Source organism: Siphateles boraxobius, unplaced genomic scaffold (genome assembly GCF_051911475.1).
Source record: "Siphateles boraxobius isolate OS27281-9 unplaced genomic scaffold, OSU_SipBor_1 2, whole genome shotgun sequence".
In the NCBI taxonomy this organism is placed as follows: Eukaryota; Metazoa; Chordata; class Actinopteri; order Cypriniformes; family Leuciscidae; genus Siphateles; species Siphateles boraxobius.
Window position 1 is genome coordinate 17,888,385 of NW_027508810.1, and position 19,393 is coordinate 17,907,777.

Genomic DNA, 19,393 nt, shown 5'->3' on the forward strand with positions numbered 1-19,393 from the left:
CCATCAGTCCAGTGGATGTACTCAAACTGGGTCCATACTGAATATGAATTAATCAATTATGAGTTTATCATCAGTAATCCCATCTTGTTTTTCTTTACAACATACAAATATTTGGATATTACATCCAATAGCATGGAGTATCTTTTAGACCCTTTTTTAATAGCAGTTTTGAGTCTAGAGTTCTCATAGCGCTGTAGATCAGATGTTTCTGAATTGCTTACAATGTCAGAATTCTTGAAATATTATAAATAGTTTATTTTTAATCATTGGAGCTCTGTGGGGACAAAAGGAATTTACTTTGATCTGAAGGCCAAAGTCTGAGACAACTATTTTTAAGACAAATAGTCTGTGTGACTTTGTCAGAACTCTTTGACCCTGCCCTTGGGCGTTATGGGAGTTTAACATATTTGGGGCTATTTGTATTTTCAGTGCTACCTTTCTTGGAAAAGGTGGGCAAAAGCCATAATCTGTGGTAAATTAAGTCAACTCCATTGTCTCAGCTATAGGTGAGAGGTACGGATGTGGTTCCCCCAAACCCGGATCCTGCTATTCCCTGCTCTCCCTCACAAAAACACAGCGTGGGAAGTGTGAGCGGAGGGGAAGACCACTCCATTAATGGGAATTGTACAGAGGAAGGATAATGGGGTATGATAGGATTTCAAGGCATTCTGTTTTGTCACTGATTGCATGAATGAGTTTTGGCAGACTCCCAAAGGCTCCAATGTACCACCTCTGTTTTAGTGATTTAGCGGTTTTCCTTTGGAAGGGACTCTGGAAGTACATTGTTGAACAAGAAAAACAAAATGGTTCCAATAGGAGAGAGCCTTTAATTAGATGCATTATGTTTTCCTCAGAGATAATTCTAGCAGATTCCACTATAAACTATGAGGTTATAAATAGACTACAATTGACAATCTCATATTATATTATACTGTTTTAACTGAAAGCAACTTGCATATCTTAAAACATGTAAGTGTCATTGTTTTGTCTCAAGATGCAGGCCCTGTAAGTCGGTAAGATTTTTAAGAAGACGTTTCCTTGTGCTCATTAACTCAGAGATAGATAAAGCATATGTGAATTACCTGTATTTGTGTGTGTTCAGCACAAGGGTCTCTACAAATAGCGAAACTGTATGTTTATATGCTTCAAGAACATCAGTGTTATTACCTCGCTAGTGGGTTTTCTCGCTATGTGGCTTTTAATTTGCTATTTTAGTGCTATTTTACAAATAAAATCATTAGAGCAGCGCTGACAACAAGTTTTTATGTGAGTGTGTTTCTGTACTGTATGTGTGTGTTCGTTTGAGTGGGAGAGAGAGAGGGAGAAAGAGAGTATGTGCAAATTATGTCGATGTTGCCGTCACAAAATTATGTTTTATTATGTACGGAATGTACATAATAACATGGACATCATTTGTCAGTGGGGTTGTGGTTTTGGTTCTTTTGCTGTTGTAGTAGGTTGGAAGTATGGAATTCCAAAGCTGCCAAAATAATAAATAAATATATAAAAATAAAAAATAAATGCTAATAAATGTCAAATAAATGAGTATTTATACTTTTATTTCCTCATATGTATAATTGTATTTTTTCTATATTTATTTATTTTTTCATTTATTTATTTCCACAGTATATATATATATATATATTGTGTATGTAAATATGTATTTATGTCTAATAGGGGTGTTACGAGACAGTTAGCTCACAAGACGAGACGAGACACGAGATTGAGTTCATGAGAGCGAGACGAAATTAGATTTTTACACAGTATTTTTTAGAAATCCTCAATTACTAGGCAAATAGTCTGCGGGGGCATTTTAAATAATCATCTTGTAATAGATATAATTTCAGTACTACTTTCTGAGTATAAATTATCATATGCAGTAAAAGACAACAATACTCAAGCACTGTAAAAGGTTTTGCCACAAACTCAACTGACTGGCTTCTCTCCTGTATGATTTCATTAGTCTCTTCAGACCAACTGTACATGATTTATGAGCTTCTACAACTTTTTAATTGTAGAGCATTATTTTTTCTTATTAAGTGCAAACAATAAGTGCAACCATTATCAAAGTACTCAATCTCAATCAATATTCAAAGTGCATACAGAGACCAATTTTTTCTTCAAGCATGATATAGAGCTAAGAGCTGGTACAACTAGACACAAAGATAGCTTTCATAATATGAGATATTCACAAGCTTTTATCAAGACATTTATTAGAAGCTTAGGCTCTGTTGTGCAACAAATCCTCTGGTATGGTCTTGTCAGTTATCTGATCACTTACTCTTGTCATGTAATCAGTAAATTTTTATTCCTGCTGCACTAAGTACAACTCTGCAGCTTGTGATGGATGAGCTTGATGGAATTGAAGCAACCGTTATCCAACTGAATTAAATTTTTTTTTTTATCTCTATAAAAAGCAAAACAACAGTGATAGCTGGAGGCGTAATGTAAACGTAGCGGTGGCGTATTCTATCCTAACTTCAACCTCACACTCCATCATGGCAATATTGCAACACAGCTTTTCACCTCGACGAGAAATCTCTTCACATTTTAATTTTCCGAGATCTCGTGTCACACCACTAATGTCTACATTTATTTATTTCTACATGTATTTATTTTCACATTTCTTTGTCTGTATGCTAATTAGGGGGCGCGTTTTACCTCAGACAATGAAAGTACTTTAACCGTGCGTTTCCCTAAAAATAATTGCACCTTTGTCATCCAATCAGATTCAAGCATTCAACAGCCTTGATTGGTTGACGAACATGCAATCAATGCATCAACATAAAATGTACAGTCATGGTCAAAATGATTGGCTCCCTTGGTAAGTATGAAAAAAGAAGCCTGTAAAAATTTATTTGCATTGTTAATCCTTTTGATCTTTAATTTTTTTAAAAATCACAAAACCCTACCCTTTTATTGAAGTAAAAGAATATGTGAGGAAATACTCTTTATGAAATAACTGTTTTTCTTCAATACACGTTGGCTACGTTATCTTCTATAATGCCTAATGAGGTTGGAGAACACCTGACAAGATATCAGAGACCATTCCTCCATACATTCTTCTCTTCAGTTCACTCCACTCATTTTCTATAGGGTTCAGGTCAGGGGACTGGGATGGTCATGACAGAAGCTTCATTTTATACTCAGTGACCCATTTTTGTGTTGATTTTTGTTTGTTTTGGATCATTGTCCTGATGGTAGATCCAACTGTCCATTACAAGATTTCTAGCAGAGTCAGGTTTAGATTTTTTATCTGTTGGTATGTCCAGGACCTCCGGCAGAAAAATAGGCCCAAATTCTCACAGATCCAGCAGTATATTTAACCATGTGCATGGGGTACTTTTTATCCCTGTTTGCACCAAACCCATCTGGTGGGTTTGCTGCCAAAAAAGCAATTTTTTTGTTTCATCTGACTACAGAAACCAGTCCCGTTTGAAGTTCCAGTAGTGTCTGAGAACTGAATATGCTGGAGTTTGTTCTTGGATGAGAGCAGTGGATTTTTGTTGAAACCCTCAAACAATATGTGGGGATGTAGGTGATGTTCGATTTTTCTTTTAGGCTTTCTGACCCCAAGACTCAACTAATCTCTGCAATTCTCCATCTGTGATCCTTGGAGAGTCTTTTAACACTCAAACTTTCCTCCTCGCATGCATTAAAACAATATAGAAACATGTCCTCTTCCATGCAGATTTGTAACATCTTTAGTTGATTGGAACTGCATAATTATTGCCCTGATGGTGGAAATGGGAATTGACAATGCTTTAGCTATTTTCTTAGAGCCACTCTCTGTTTTGTGAAGCTCAACAATCTCTTGCTGCACATCAGAACGTCTCAGTTACGTATGTAACCCTCATTCCCTGAAGGAGGGAACGGAGGCGTTACGTCAGTGACTGACGAAATTGGGGTTTCGCTAGAGAGCCCTATCACCTTCGAGTATTAGAAAACGAGCCAATGGTATGAAAATACAATGGGTCTGCAGAATTTGTATCGCGAACTCCGCCCCACTGCGTGGGTATAAAAGGAGCTGCGAGTACAATCTCACATTATGTTACCTGCTGAGGAGCTGAGACTGTGCTCCCCGGCCGTTTCAGCGGTACATCGGCAGTGGCATGTGGACGTTTACGAGGGTTACATACGTAACTGAGGCGTTCCCTTTCAGTCAGTCAGTCACCACGAGTTACGTCAATGACTGACGAAATGGGGGTCCCAATCTAATTTCGCCAGTGCGGCTGTCTTAAAGTGTCCTGCAGAAGCCCCAGCTCCTTGTCGTGAGGCTAGCATGAGTGAGCCCAAAGCAACCAGGAGCACTGTCTTCATAGAGAGGTACTTAACCTCAACTGAGTGCAATAGCTCGAAGGGAGCTCTCTGCAGTGCAGATAGAACCACTGTAAGGTCCCAAGAGGGCATATGAGCGGGGCGGGGTGGATTTAGGCATGACTCAGGCAATTCAGCAGTGACTGCATGCGCTCACTTATAAGCTGCGCCTCCATAGCGGCCGAGTCGATTTCCATACCGAGAAAAGAGATCCTCTGCAAGGGGGAGAGTTTGCTCTTTTCCCAGTTGACCCAAAGGCCCAGACAGACGAGGTGCCGGAGAACCAGGTCCATGTGTTTGCAAACCTGCACTTGAGAGTGTGCTAGAATCAGCCAGTCGTCGAGATAGTTCAGGTTGCGAACCCCGTGTTCCCCGAGTGGCACTAGGGCTGCCTCGACGACCTTCGTGAAGATGCGTGGAGACAGGGCTAACCCGAATGGGAGAACCGTCTACTGATATGCCTGCCCCTCGAAAGCAAACCTTAGAAACGGTCTGTGCCGAGGAAGAATGGAGACATGAAAGTACGCGTCCTTCAGGTCGATCGCTGCAAACCAATCTAACGGACAAACGCATTTGAAAATTACGTTTGGCTGTCAAGGAAGCGGGGAGGAGACCGTGCGAACTGAATTGTATAGCCGAGCCTGATTGTTCTCGCGAGCCAGCGGGACAGATTGGGAAGCTCTGGCCAGGCTCCCAAAAATTGAACCAGCGGGGTCATTGGAACTACAGGGGCACCCATGACCATCCATGCGGAATGACCGGCCCAGGCATGGGAGGCGTAGCGTTGTATGCACTGATATTTCTGTGCATCCGACTTGGGCAACGCTGGCACTCCCGAGGGAGGCAACGCAGCCGAATCCTCATCTCCAGAGGAATCAAGCCCGCCTTGTGATGCTCTGAGTGACATAGCATCATCCGCCGGAGCCCCGAATGAAGCCCCGAGAGGATCCAGCTTCACCCGGAAGCTCCACGGCTTTTGATGTGCAGGGGGGTGTGGCCTGAGGAAAACTTGTCGGGTTGTTCTACACCGTAACCCTCAGATCACCCTGGCCACCACCAAAGTATCCCCTCTCAAGGAGGATATATATTGGGGTGTGACAGAGGGGACTCTACCTCCACGAAGGTCATTGAGTCTCAATCTTAACACTGCGATGGCCATGTTCCCGCAATGAGAACATGCCTCGTGATTAAAGGCAGCGCTCGTGACTGTCTAGCGGATGGACCATGTGCCCACATCCAGAAACATACGGCCGAGACATCTTTAAAAACTCTTTCAGCAGTGCTGAAGCGCCCAGGGGAGAAACACAATCCGCGTGCAAGCCACTGCACAGATCAGCAGCAGGATCGTGAATCCGCTGAAATGTGACGTCACACCAACACTGACTGAAGAGTGCTCGTTTGCTGGAAGAAGGCGAAAGAGAAGCACATACACACTTCGGCTCCGAAGCAGAAACATAATGTGAGATTGCACTCGCAGCTCATTTTATACCCACGTAGTGGGGCGGAGTTCGCGATGCAAATTCCGTAGACCATGGTATTTTCATACCATTGGCTCGTTTTCTAATACTCTGAGGTGATAGGGCTCTCTAGCGAAACCCCCAATTCGTCACTCACTGATGTAACTTGTAGTGACTGACTGAAAGGGAACTATATTCTTTGGTTTTACTTATTGTGATGGATGATTAAGGAAATTAGGCCTTTGTGTTACTTCATATTTATACTCCTGTGAAACAATAAGTCATGGCTGAACAATGTTCCTAGTCACCCTGGTATGCTAATTTTTTTAAAATATGAATGGGAATATACTTAGTATATTTTAGACATAGGAATTTCTAGGGGTGCCAATCATTGTGGCTAGCGTGTTTTGGAGAAAAACATCTATTTCTTAATGTGATTAAGAAATAGATGTTAATCTATCAACACTTTCAACTGTTTTACTTCTATGAGATTAGATTAGTAGATTAGAGATTAGATTTTTGCAACAACAAAAAAATGCAATATCAAAAGGATAAACCATGCAAATTTATTTTACAGCCATCTTTGATCATATTTACCAGGGGTGCCAATAAATCTGACCATGACTGTATATACAAAAATATTAATTTAATGTGTTATGTTTCTATGTTAATAAACTGGAAATTATGCTCATGGAAATGATGACTGAGGAGTAATATTCATGTCAATATAGAGCAATAGAAATTGAGAACTCTGATTAACTGCCGAGCTCAGAGACTGTGTGTACTTCCTGCGAGTGTGGAAAAATATGAGGTGTGCGTGAATGCCACTTTGTGCTCGCAGCCAGAATATGATGACCCATAACCCTCCCAACATCCTTCCCTTGTTTGTTTATACTTCATATTCCTGAATTAGTTTACACGTCTCACAGCCTTCATTAACACAACGCCAATCCACCATCAATCAAGTGACTTTTTACCAAGTGTACTGTAAACACTGTATATCTTCATTATAACAAGCAGAAAAAGCTATGGTGTTTTAGTGCCAAAGCTGGGGGGCACTGTTGGCCCTTAGGAAGTTTAGTGTTTGGAGTCCTGTTGTGATAGGAATGATGGAGAAGCCCTTCCTTTTCTTGCTCACAGAGGTATTGTCCTGGTGACAGACAGACTGCCGTCAACTCGGCCCGGCTCAGGAAATGTGTCTCTGTGGCCAAGAAGCAGGAGGAAGAGAGCACAGATGACACACAGCCTAACCATCTCTACCAACAATCTTAGGAATAGTTAGCAAAATGTTACTGGAAATATGTATAGATAGACCTATTGGAAATGATGATTTAGGAAGAAAACTACAGTACAGTGTCATTGAATTATTTCTGTGCTTTTTTATTTATTAGATGTATTAGCCATAAAATACAGGCATGTACTAGTACAAATGCAATCATGACTCTGAAAATATGCTAAATATAAATATATAGATCTTTATTTATTCTTGGTTAATATTAAAATACAGTTATAATACAAAAAAAATATATATATGTAGAAAACATCAGTGCATACAATTTTACTTCACAAATACCAGTCAACATAACAACATTATTGAAAGCATCATTTGGCAGTATACACATTTCATTATTTGGAAGACAGTCCATCATCTATGAAAGTAGCACTGGGACTTAAAAACAATTTATTTTCAGCAATAACGGGCCTAACCACTTTTACAACGGTCACTCTAATCTGGTTTAACCAATGCAATGATTTCCCACCCATTCCATCCCACAGTGTCGGTTTACTTGCATACAGATGTTAGTTAATACAGATAGCACCTACATGTGTGCATATGCTTTTACTATAATTATCATGTCCATTTAAATAGTGACCAGCCTGTTGAAAATATTATAGCCTGCCCTGCAAGCTTTAGTAGTATTTTAGCACAAAAGACTACTGAATTAGTAAAAGAATACCTCCCTCTGATTAATAGCTGCACAACATATTACTTGCTGTTATGTATACAGTAGTGTAAACAACATAAATATGAAAAAATACACAATGCAATGTGACTATTGTTGAACAGAGCAAGGCCTTTTATTGTGGTCCACAGTTGATCAATAATTAACCGAATTTTTCCTATTAAATGTGCATGAATAATTTACTTGGTAAGGCTTCTGAAGCCACTTTCACAGTGATAGACTGGATGTTAGGCAATAGGCACCCATAAGCCACTTCGTCTTGCCATATGTAAGAAGCTTGCCTAATTTTTAAGTAAAAAAATGAACGCTATGATCTTCTGCCGGTTAAAAAAATACTATATGCGGGAACAAAAGTGATTCATTTTAGCTTCATTGGGCAAGACTCAGGAAAACGGCCCTCAGACTGGAACATGGAAACACAATGTGCATCCTAAGTGTTGATGATCAATGTGTCCTGCAATATCAGATTAAGTTCTGGGAAGGAATTTCAGACCGCACATTCAATTATTCATGATCTGTGGTCTTTGTTTGACAGTTTGTCTGACAGTTGCGTGAAATGCGAGTAAAATCTGTTCTAAAGAAAAATATTTATTATCCTAAAAAAGTAAAGAATGAGCTTTAGTAAGCTCTGAAATAATAATTTTAGCAAAATAAAAATAAAATATCACATGACCAAAATTCCAGTTTTCATTTCAATCAAATATTTATCTAGAAATAAAATAAAGATTGCCTTTGTCCTCTCCTTCAAACCACTGAACAAATGATTTCATATTTAGCCACCATTCTGTAGGAAGAATGCCATTTCACTGGGGAAAACAGTGCCGTTATTGTAATAAAATGTGCTTTTTGTGTTCACAGTAGACAGCAGGAATACCTGAGGTGGTCTGTAGCTCTATCTCAGACTGCCACAGTGATATGAGTGGTAGTCCACTGTACTCATACACTACCGAATAGGTGCACAGAAAGAGGAAATGTGAAACTCTGATGACCATTCAAATATCAGAATAAAGTGGAACAGAAAATAATGAAATTGATAGAATGTGCACCCAACCAATCAGACTTCTGGTGGCTTACAAGTGCAGACCAACTCAGACGGGTGGTGTGGAGTAACGGACCACATAGTTATAGTCTGGAGGTGGGCTGTGACATTCCAACTCTGGGTCAAGAGAGGAGTCCTCCAGACTCAGGTCCAGTGAGGGAACAAGCGCTGGGTATTTCTCCTTTTCGCCCTCCAGCAGAACGGACTCCTTGCTTTTGATCTTCATCCTGTGGGAGGAACAATGGGGTTTTAATGTACCCAAGTTAACATTTCAAATTCATTTTGAATAGTATTATTCTTTTTGTACTGTGTATGCAAACTTTGTTACGGGTGTTGCAATGGGTTCAAATAACACCTTCATCCGGGGTGATTGGGTCAGACACCCTGGAGGGCATTGCTTTTAGTCTAAAGGGGCAGTAATTTGCAGTAAATATCTATAGGAAACAGATTGACATGTATTGGGGTCTGTACACAGTCAGTGCAAAGCACTCCACATATGTGCATACTAAATGTGGGAGTATCAGGTGGAATCCAGAGGGACAATGTGGAGGGAGACTCTTGGACAGCAGTAAAGCTGCAGAAGGTCAAAGGTGACAATGATTGAGTGGGCCCTTGGCAGGGGCCGCCTCTTTACAATATATACATCATTCTCTGTATACACTGAGTGGCTTTTTTTCCCCATGGCTGTGACCATGGCAACCTGTGCATGGCTTTGCTAGATGGTTGCAGGCTGTGCCCAGCTTTTTTATCATATCGGGCTAGGATGTGGACGGCATTGGACGTGACAAGATGGGGGAGTGCTGACAGAGTCGAAACAGAGTGTTTTTAATGAAAACCTGTTGATTTTGTTCATTTGCAGTCAATCTAGGCTCATAAATCATAGTAGAAAGAGGCAACCAAGCTCTGCAATCTTCCCTGCTGCTGTATTTATGTTGAAGAGGAGGAGGGGGTGTGGTGTTATTAAAAGTTACTACACAGGTCTCTGGAATACTCAATTCTGATTTGTCGATTACAGCATTCCACTGTCTAATATTTCCTAATATTCGCTGATGTCCAGAGCAATGCTGTATATCAGTCCATTTATTTGAATGTAATTGGCACTACTTTCATGTCTCTTATATCACACTATGGATTCGCTCATCTCAATTATTGATTATAGTGAAAATTAACTTTAGTATTAATAACACTGTAATATTGTTACAGTATTCATGGAAAGGCCAGAAAAAGTCTCCAACTGCGCCAACCTCCAGGAGGCAACAAGAGATCAAGCACCTCATCCAACAGAGGAGGCAACTTCGGAAGCAGTGGAAGAAAGCCTTGGAGGGGGAAAAGGAAGGCATTGAGGTGCTTCAAGCTGACATCAAAAACCGATTGGCATCCCTCCGCAGAGCAGAAAACCTAAGGAAACGCAGAAGGAAAAAAGAAAGATCTAGAACACAGTTCTACAAAGACCCCTTCAAGTTTCTAAAAAGCCTTTTCATTAGAGAGAAAAGTGGATCTCTGAAGGCAGCAAGGAAAGACCTAGAAGATCACCTAAAGCGACACACTCAGATCCAAAACGACATGAACGGATAACCATTCCACCAGACATACCACCAATCAACTCTCCAGAACACCAGATGGAGACTGGTCCTCCAACCTGGAGAGAAGTGGAAAAGGCAGTACAACGGGCATGGGCAGCATCAGCCCCAAGTCCTAATGGAGTCCCATACAAGGTATACAAGAATGCGCTGCATGTCCTGAGGTTTCTTTGAAAGCTCATGAGAACAGTGTGGCAGAGGAAGATGGTGCCCAAAGTGTGGCGTAGGGCAGGAGGGGTCCTGATCCCAAAGGAGAAGGCCAATATCCTTACTAAATGTAGAGGGTAAAATCTTCTTCAGCATCATTGCTAAAAGGATGTCCGAATACCTTCAAAGAAATAAGTACATTGATACATCAATAAAGAAAGCTGGAATCTCAGGCTTTTCTGGATGCTTGGAACACTCTAGCATGATCTGGCACCAGATCCAGACCGCAAAGGCAAGGAAAAAGGACCTCCATGTTGTCTTTTTGGACCTTGCTAATGCCTTTGGGTCAGTGCCCCATGAACTCCTGTGGGCCGCCTTCACCTTCTTTCACATTCCGGACACTATTACCACCCTGGTTAAATCCTACTTCCAAGACCTGCAGTTCTGTTTTACCACAACTGATTTTACCACGTCTTGGCAATCCTTGGAGGTTGGCATCATGGCGGGATGCACCATCTCACCCCTGGCCTTTACAATGGCAATGGAGGTCATCATCCGGGAATCAAAATGGGTAGTGGGTGGGCAGCGGCTTAACTTGGGCACTCGCCTTCCTCCCCTCAGAGCTTTTATGGATGACATCACTACTGTGACCACCACTGCACCATGTACCAGGAAGCTGCTCGGAAAACTGGTAGAGAACATCAGCTGGACTCGCATGAAGATAAAGCCATCAAAGTCACGCAGCATCTCCATTGTCAAGGGGGTGCTCTCTGATTGCAGATTCTTCATTGGAGAGGAGCCCATCCCAACAGTGTCTGACCAGCCTGTTAAGAGCCTTGGAAGGTGGTATGATGCCAGCCTGAAGGATAAAGATCAGGTACAGCAGCTGCGGAAAGAAATCAGAAGTAGGCTCCAGGCTATCAACAACACTCAGCTCCCTGGAAGATTGAAGGCCTGGTGTTACAGTTTGGCCTTCTTCCCCGAGTGCTGTGGCCCGTTACCATTTTTGAGGTCCCAATCTCAGCAGGGGAGAATTTGGAAAGAGGAATCACAGGCTACATCAAGAAATGGCTTGGAGTGCCTCGATGCCTTACCACCATAGGCCTCTACGGAGATTGCGCCCTCAAACTGCCCCTCACCAGTCTCACAGAGGAATTCAAGTGTGCTAAAGAAAGACTCCAGATGACACTGAATGAATTGCAATCACCACACTTAGGCCTGACATAGTTCTCTGGTCCCCCTCTCTGAAGAAGGCCTTCATCATCGAACTTACTGTACCCTGGGAGGACTCAGTGGATGAGGCATATGAGCGAAAACAACTACGCTATGCTGAGTTAGCTGGGGTGCAGGGGGTTTGTGGCAGTGTCTACCACCAGACTGCTTGGAGACCTGGGAATCAGAGGCCAGAGTCTGCGCCCGGCCATCAAAGCAATGCCTGAGGCAGTTGAGAGAAGCAGCCAGTGGCTGTGGATAAAGAGACAAGACTCTAGCTGGGCTCCAGCTTGATTAGGTGATTGGGGGATACACTGCGGGGACTTGATCACCCCCGTAGGGCCTTCCTCAGCCAAGGATGTCTAGTTATAATGGCCGGAACATCCAATGAAGTTTTAGGTGTACTACTGACGATGTGTCTCTCGGATCACCCATCAAGGGAGGATGCCCACCCGAAAACTCCACTATGACAACTACATTGCCAAGGTCAAGTACATTCTCCTGGTACGCGCTTGCACTTAAAGGATGTATTACATCTCGTCCTGTGTTTCCTGAAAAGTCATCTTGTTACTACAGTAGTCTGAAAGTTTTTTACATTGTACTGACATTTTTTTCTTAGCAGAAGCTTTAAGATTATTATTTATTATTAGGAAAAATTATAAAATTTTATAATTATAAAAATAAATATATTATTTTGTGATAATGACATGTTGACTTGGCATATATATATATATATATATATATATATATATATATATATATAAAATACAATTAATCACAGCCGCAAAATAACTGAAATGACAGTCTTCATCTTCTTCGTCTTGATATATATAAAGGTATGTATATATATATATATATATATATATATATATATATATATATATAAATACACCATCTTCAATTCTCTCCCCTAAATTGTCCTCAGTGTGAAAGGATGGATCTCAAAATCATTCAGTCACTGCTGAAAAGGGTTCAAATATGCAAAAGATGCAGGAAAACTGAAGAATTTCCAGGACCTGAAAGACTTTTCAGAAGAACATTGGGCAGTTTAACTACTCAGGACAAACAAGGGACTCAAGAACAACCATGATCGTGGTCGTGGATCATCTAGGTAACGACATGCAGTATTAAGAATCAATGGTATGTAAACTTTTTAACAGGGTCATTTTTATAAATTCAGCTATTTTTTTGTCTAGTGGACTACATGTAAAGAAAAAAACAATCTTATTCAGGACGCTACTAAAAAAATAACACCTATATATATTTCTGACCCAAAACTTTTCTATGGTAGTGTAGATTTATTTTTAACATGATATAGAAAAGAATCTTTTTCAGATGAAGATCATATAATATAGCTCTGGAATTGTAGTGTTACCACTACCCAACTACTCTTATCTAATGCCAATTGTATGTTTAAACTGAACACTTCTAAACAGCAAGACTTTGTCTCTCCAGGTCTGAGTCATAAACCTTCAATCAGTAAGAGATTATCACTATTTGTCTAGCTGCAGTTGGTGGTGCAAACTGTCGCACTCAAATATTAGGATGCCATATAGTCCATGAGGCCCTGAATACAATTTAGAGGATAACCTTAGTAGATTAACCCTGGCCTTTGCTACACTGGAAGACCATAAACGGTGTCTCAGATCTCAAACGGTTTAACCAAAACCAAGGCTAATCCAGCCCAATGGCTTTCCATTAATAACTTAAAAGACTCCCTTCGCTTTGGTTTTCAGCACCATTTGCCCTGGGGCACTTTTATGAACAAGTCATGTTGTCTCAGACCACAACACACTTTAGTCTGCAGTTAATAAATCATTAGCCTGGTCGAGGACGAGAACTGACAATGTTTTAATCATATATTTCATCAGTCAGTCCACATATTTAAGTTTTATACATTCTGTAGCAAAAATACAACGACTCTAAATGGAGTATATTAGAGTCTATAACACTATTAGGCACATTCTTTCAATTACTTCCTCAAATAAAATAAAGGCATAATTCAATGCGTATTATTATTTGAAATGGCAAAATGACATATCTGTAGCCGTGCCATTTCAGCGATGGGGTCAGAGGCCCAGGCGGCACAAACAAAGATGCAAGTCGCCAGACCTTGCAGCCAGCTTTAACCAGTCACACGCCCAGCCCTGCTTTTGTTGTCTGGCTGTTGAGATTGTCACCTTAGGCAATATCTCTCCACTGTGCCATTGTTTAAGAGACTCTCGTGCAGGCACGTCTCTCAAAGAAAAGGGGTAGTGACTGGAGTCGTGTGGAGCTTGGGGGAGAAACTGTATGACAATTGTGTCATCTACATTCCAGCCCAGTGGGAGGGTCTCCAAGGCATACGCCGGCAGCCCTATCCATTCCTGTGGTTTTGGACGTGGCCAGGCAAAAGGTCTAAACAGGACTGAATATACTGTACTCACGCTCTGGCCATGAAACTCTGCGGTCGGGCCAGTGACTCCAGGCGTTTCAGCGTCTTCAGGTCATCTGAAGATAGACCTATCCCACTATCTGACTGCCCACCCTGTGAACAACCAAGATGACTTAACCACAGACATAACATGTTTTGCATTGTTGCATAATGTGCAAATTAAGTGCTATTTCTTGTGTGCGGAAAATCAAGCTCTTCACCTCATGGATCTTGTTGGTTCCATTCTCCAGGATAATTTCATCAAAGGTCTTCACACTCGCTGGGCGGATCTTGATGTTCCTGAAAGCATAAAATACTCCACATAAGACCCGTATTGAAAATTTCTCATGACATCATGTCTGGCAGATTCAAACAAGTACATGAAACCTACTAAAGTAAGAGGGATGTGTTCGGTATCACAGTTTCCAAGTAGTAGTTCAATACTTTGTTGAATAAAATACTATTAAATTTAATTTTACGCAGCAGGGATAGCTCTTTAATTCAGCTTTAGGGATAAATAAGAATTTAAATACTATTCTCTATACTTGAAGGATTCATGGAAACACAAGAGTTGGATAAATGTAATCTTAAGTAGGCATAAATCCTGAAACTGCATTTGTGGTACAAGAGGAAATTCCTTGAGGGGCCCTTAACGCTACGAGGACCGTTCCTTATCAAGAAACAATTAGTGTTTCCTTCATTGAAATGCTTTAAAATAAGGCAAAGGTTGAAGGTCATTGGGATGAAGTGTGGTGCATGTTTGGTTAGAAGAGAGAAATGTACTGTATGGAAACCAGAAAAATGTTGGTAGAACTTTATCTACAAAAAACACATTTCTGAAATAGTCCTCATGAATAATGACATACCGACTGATTTTTAACATCAGAAATACAAATAAAGATCAGTCTGAGCATATAACTGCTAAATGGATAAGATAAAGCTATCTTACCAAGCCATCCCGGAGTCTCTAATAGAGACAGGTCTGGAGGTCTCCTTTGTGGGGCTTGGGTTTGAGGAGTCTGCTTTGGTCAACAGGGCTGTGTTGATTGGAATGTAATGCTTTCCCTCCTAAAGGACACAAAGTGTTTAAAATTTCAGCACTTTTTAAAAACTGTGACATCAGCCTGCATATGGTATTGTAGGATTCTGGAGAAATCTGTACATAAATCTGCAGAGGAATGTGTGAATAAGTTTTATGGAGATGATGTTATTAGGGACAGTCCAGGCAGTACACTAAGCTTATGTGAGAGAAGGAGTTTGGATGTCTTCCAATTCAGACGGCTTAGAATATGTTTTGATCTCAGTGCTGTGTATTGTATCCTTTGACTGAGACCATATCCTCTCCTCAAGCCATATTATAAATTAAATCCATTCCTTGCCTTTCCATTTGAACTAAGAAAAATTTATCAGAACATACTGATAGTACAAATGGTGTATTTTTACATTTCTTCTGCTTGGATATCGTGTTGATTAGTACAGGCATTGAAATTCACAAAAAAGTTTCACGATTTCAGTATTTAAATTTGCTTGGTAAACGAGATACATTTTGTAATTGAGAATACGGCATGTGTGTATGTAAATTTAATATTTTTGTCTGCTTGTATTTGCTGAAACAGTACTTTTCAAAAGTTCAGGGTCAGTAAGATTTTTTGAAAGAAATTAAAAGTTTTAAATGCATTAAATTGTGACAGTGAAGACATTTATAATGTTACAAACTGTTTGCAACATTGATAACAAGAAATTATTCATAAGCACCAAATCAGCATGTTAGAATGATTTCTGAAGGATCATGTGTCACTGAAGACTGGAGTAAAATTTGAAAATTCAGCTTTGCCTTCACAGGAATAATTATTTTTTTATTTGATCAAATTTTTTAAAATTTCAATAATATTTCAGAATTAAAAAAATCTTACCAACCCTAAACTAGTGGAGTGACTTTGCTTGTCTTAAATTTCATTTATAATCGCTCTGAAATCACATTAATAACTCATTCACCTTTGATCTGTGACTAACTGTTAAAAGCAGTTTGTCAGTCTGCTATGGTGTTCCTGAGTAAAAGTAGTGCATCTTGGATCCCTTAAAATCCTTGTGGTTTTGCTGTGGTCGGAGTCTTTAAATTTTCAAATACAGTTTATGGGAAAGACATTCAAGGATAAGGAATTGAATGAGATCGTACCTGCTGCACACTAGCCTGGAGCAGATCTCCTAGCCTCTCTACCAGTTCTGTGAAAGTGGGCCTCTGGGATGCTTCTCCATGCCAGCAGTCTAACATGGTTTGATATCTATGAAGAGAAACATGCACTTGATAAAGAACTTCCTTTGAACATTGTGTTCAATACGCCATTATCATAAATTGCAACTCTTCCGCAGCTACACAAACCCTCATGAATTACACCCTTTGCCTTGACCTCTAGGTTAGTCTGCAAATCCGGCTTTATCCAATTATTTACACTCATCATAATATTCAGTGCGTGACACGAGGAGTGAGGCTGAGTGTTTTCATAGCACCGTTCTCAGGGTGAGAGTTTGTGTTGAGAGGAACTTCCTCCTGATTTACACGAGCTGTCAGCATCTCTGCCCACAAGGGACGTCTGGGGTCCTTTATTGGATTTTGCAGTGGTCTGTAATGGTTAAGTTTATCTGAAGGCTAAGGTTCAGTTGTGAAACACTGGGGCGTCAATGCACCGACCCGTCATTTGAGTAAATGATCACGGGCGATGATTGAGCTGTATCCTGTTTATACTGTGGTGTTGCACTCACAGGTCCTTATATAAATAAAGCCCGTTAACCATGAAACTCTCTGATCTCGTCTCATTAGCACGACATTGGGCAATTTGGAGTATGGAAAAATTACTGTACCAGTTGATGACTCATTACTTCCTTATACTAATCACCATATATATTCATCAGGGTTTGAATTCAGTAGTCATCAGAGAGATGGTATTCTTCTCGTGGGCTGCGTAGGAGATTAGCAGGAGGAAGCAGGTCTTCTAAAATGGTTATTTTAATGAATCCAGATGGAGCGACTCCTTTAACTAACAGGAAGTCCACAAAATTAGCATTAGTGGTTCCTCTGAGATCAACGGTACACCAGAATGTTATTTATCCCATCAAGCTGTGCTCACACTTATGGCAAATTTTCATGGAGATAAATGGAAGATGAAATTAATGAAAGCCAATAGCATTTAGTTCAATGTATTGAATAGTTATGAGCCTGTGGGATGGTGAGAACCATTTCATCATTAAATGGGTGAATCAGTCTGGACGGATGATCTGGACAAACTCCTGATTTTTGAATTGCATTTCTTTTCATCATTCACAACAGAGAAGTTTGGCTCAGGGTCACTCTCAGGGTCAGGAGTAAAGTAATGTTTACCCTGAGTCTAGTACGTAACTTGATCAACATATCTGCTTTCTTGTTATCTGTGCTACCTCCTTCCAAACAACAGTCAGATGATACAGTATATTAAATTGACCGTTATCTGCAATGTTTGACATGTTCTTTGAAGCTAAATGGTCTTGGCACCAGAAAGGCTGTATTCATGAGTGCCTCATTCAATTCAGGTCTGAGGTCTGGACTGCATTTTGTAGGTCATCTCCAATCACCATCTTTCATGACCTCTTGTTATGTTCAATTAGCCAGACGGCGTATGTGATTGCAAATTTGAGACTTGCATTACGCAGCAAGTTTTAAAAATAAGTGCTCCGTTCAGGTTTCCAAATGATTAAGATAGAGGGTATAGTACAGTTACAGAATATCAGATATGAAAAATTACCCTCCTGAATAAGCCCATAGTTTTGAAACAAAGATTGAGTAGAGCACTTTGTAGACAGCAGTAGGGGTTCTTATTGAGAACAGGCAGTGAATATTCTCCCTCAGTTTGAGGTGATTCAGTTCTCTGCATCCTTTTTGAAGCAACACTAATTTGAAGTTGTCCGCTTCACTTCCTTACCACGTTTAAAACCGATACCATGACTCCTTTTCTCATATCTTGTTACATCTGAAAACTGTCAGATTTAGGTTTGGCTCGCTCTCTAACCCTGTAACCACAATGGGAGTATCTTGACGGTGTGTTTCCCTGTCTGATGCCCAGGGGTCTGCCACTGTGTTGGGCCACCCCACGCTGACTAGGTGGACCCAAGCCTTTAATGTGAGCTTGAGTTTCAGCTGTATTGGTGTAAGTTAGTAATGGATACCTAACACACATCAACTGCACTATAAACTAGCTGCCAATCAGAAGCTGCTCCCTTTCTTCTACTCAGCAAATAATTGATCTGTTTCCATTTAAGGCTTCAGTCTTGTGTCAAAGCAATGAAATTAGATACTTCTGCTCTTTTCAACTGTATCGATAGGAAAGGATTTTTTCGTCCCCAGAATGTAGGTTTAAGCTAATAGGCATATCTGTTTTGTAGGAATAAAGTCACTTAAAGTTTCTATAAAAGTCCAGGCATCACACAGAAGTAATTTACTTAGAGAGATTTCATAAAATAAATATCTTAAACGATATATACTTTGGGTATAGTGGCATGTGCCAGAACAGATAACAGACATGTAATGTAATACAATTGTTATACTTAAAAAATAATGTTTTCTTGTTTTTAGACTGATGAATGCTATCAAGACTACAATTTGTAACTAATTAACATTATTTCAAAATTACAAGGTCGCATATTTGTAATTGTTGAATACAGTCGAGGTGGGACAGGTCAAAATCACAATTTTAATGGGATATTTGATGTGTTTATGCTATTAATTTTATGTTACACATTAGTTTACCTAACATATCGAACATTTTCACAAAAAAACACAGCATTTGTGGCACTAATGCTTAAAAAAGGAATAACAACTGCATGCATAGTTGACAAATCCCTTTCAAATTAGGACTGTCTGACATTAGTGACATAATCAGAGCGATTCTTACATTTCAGAGGAGGAGTATTCAGGAGCTTTCATCCTGGTGCCCTCCTTCAGTCGGCAGCAGAATTCCTCATCAATGTGTAAGCCAGGGTAAGGGGAGGCACCTGGGGAGAAGAAAGAGAATAATGGGGTTATCAAGACTTTTCCATGAAATAGAGCTCTGGCCACTTCAAAGGGGTTGACAAGAAACTCACTAAACTGTGAAGTGGATTGGGAGCATATAGAGAGATCAATGGAAAGACCTCGGCATATTCAGCATCAGTGGGGCTGATGAGGACAGTCAACTAAACTTGGAAACTCTATGCAGAGCTGTTTTCTCCAGAAACACTAAATTATTAAGACAGCG

At 40.3% G+C, this 19,393-nt stretch overlaps 1 protein-coding gene across 1 annotated transcript in view; it reads right to left on the reverse strand.

Annotated features, from left to right (window-relative positions):
* Positions 1-7,133: 7,133 nt before the first annotated feature.
* kdrl (kinase insert domain receptor like) overlaps positions 7,134-19,393 on the reverse strand; it is a 57,102-nt gene continuing 44,842 nt past the window's right edge. Inside the window, exons 25-30 of the mRNA XM_077236259.1 lie at positions 19,052-19,151; positions 16,306-16,411; positions 15,079-15,197; positions 14,351-14,429; positions 14,143-14,243; positions 7,134-9,004 (exon numbers count right to left, since the gene is read on the reverse strand). Of these exons, the coding sequence (XP_077092374.1) occupies positions 8,827-9,004; positions 14,143-14,243; positions 14,351-14,429; positions 15,079-15,197; positions 16,306-16,411; positions 19,052-19,151 (683 nt within the window). The 3' untranslated portion in view covers positions 7,134-8,826. The remainder of the gene's footprint in view (positions 9,005-14,142; positions 14,244-14,350; positions 14,430-15,078; positions 15,198-16,305; positions 16,412-19,051; positions 19,152-19,393) is intronic.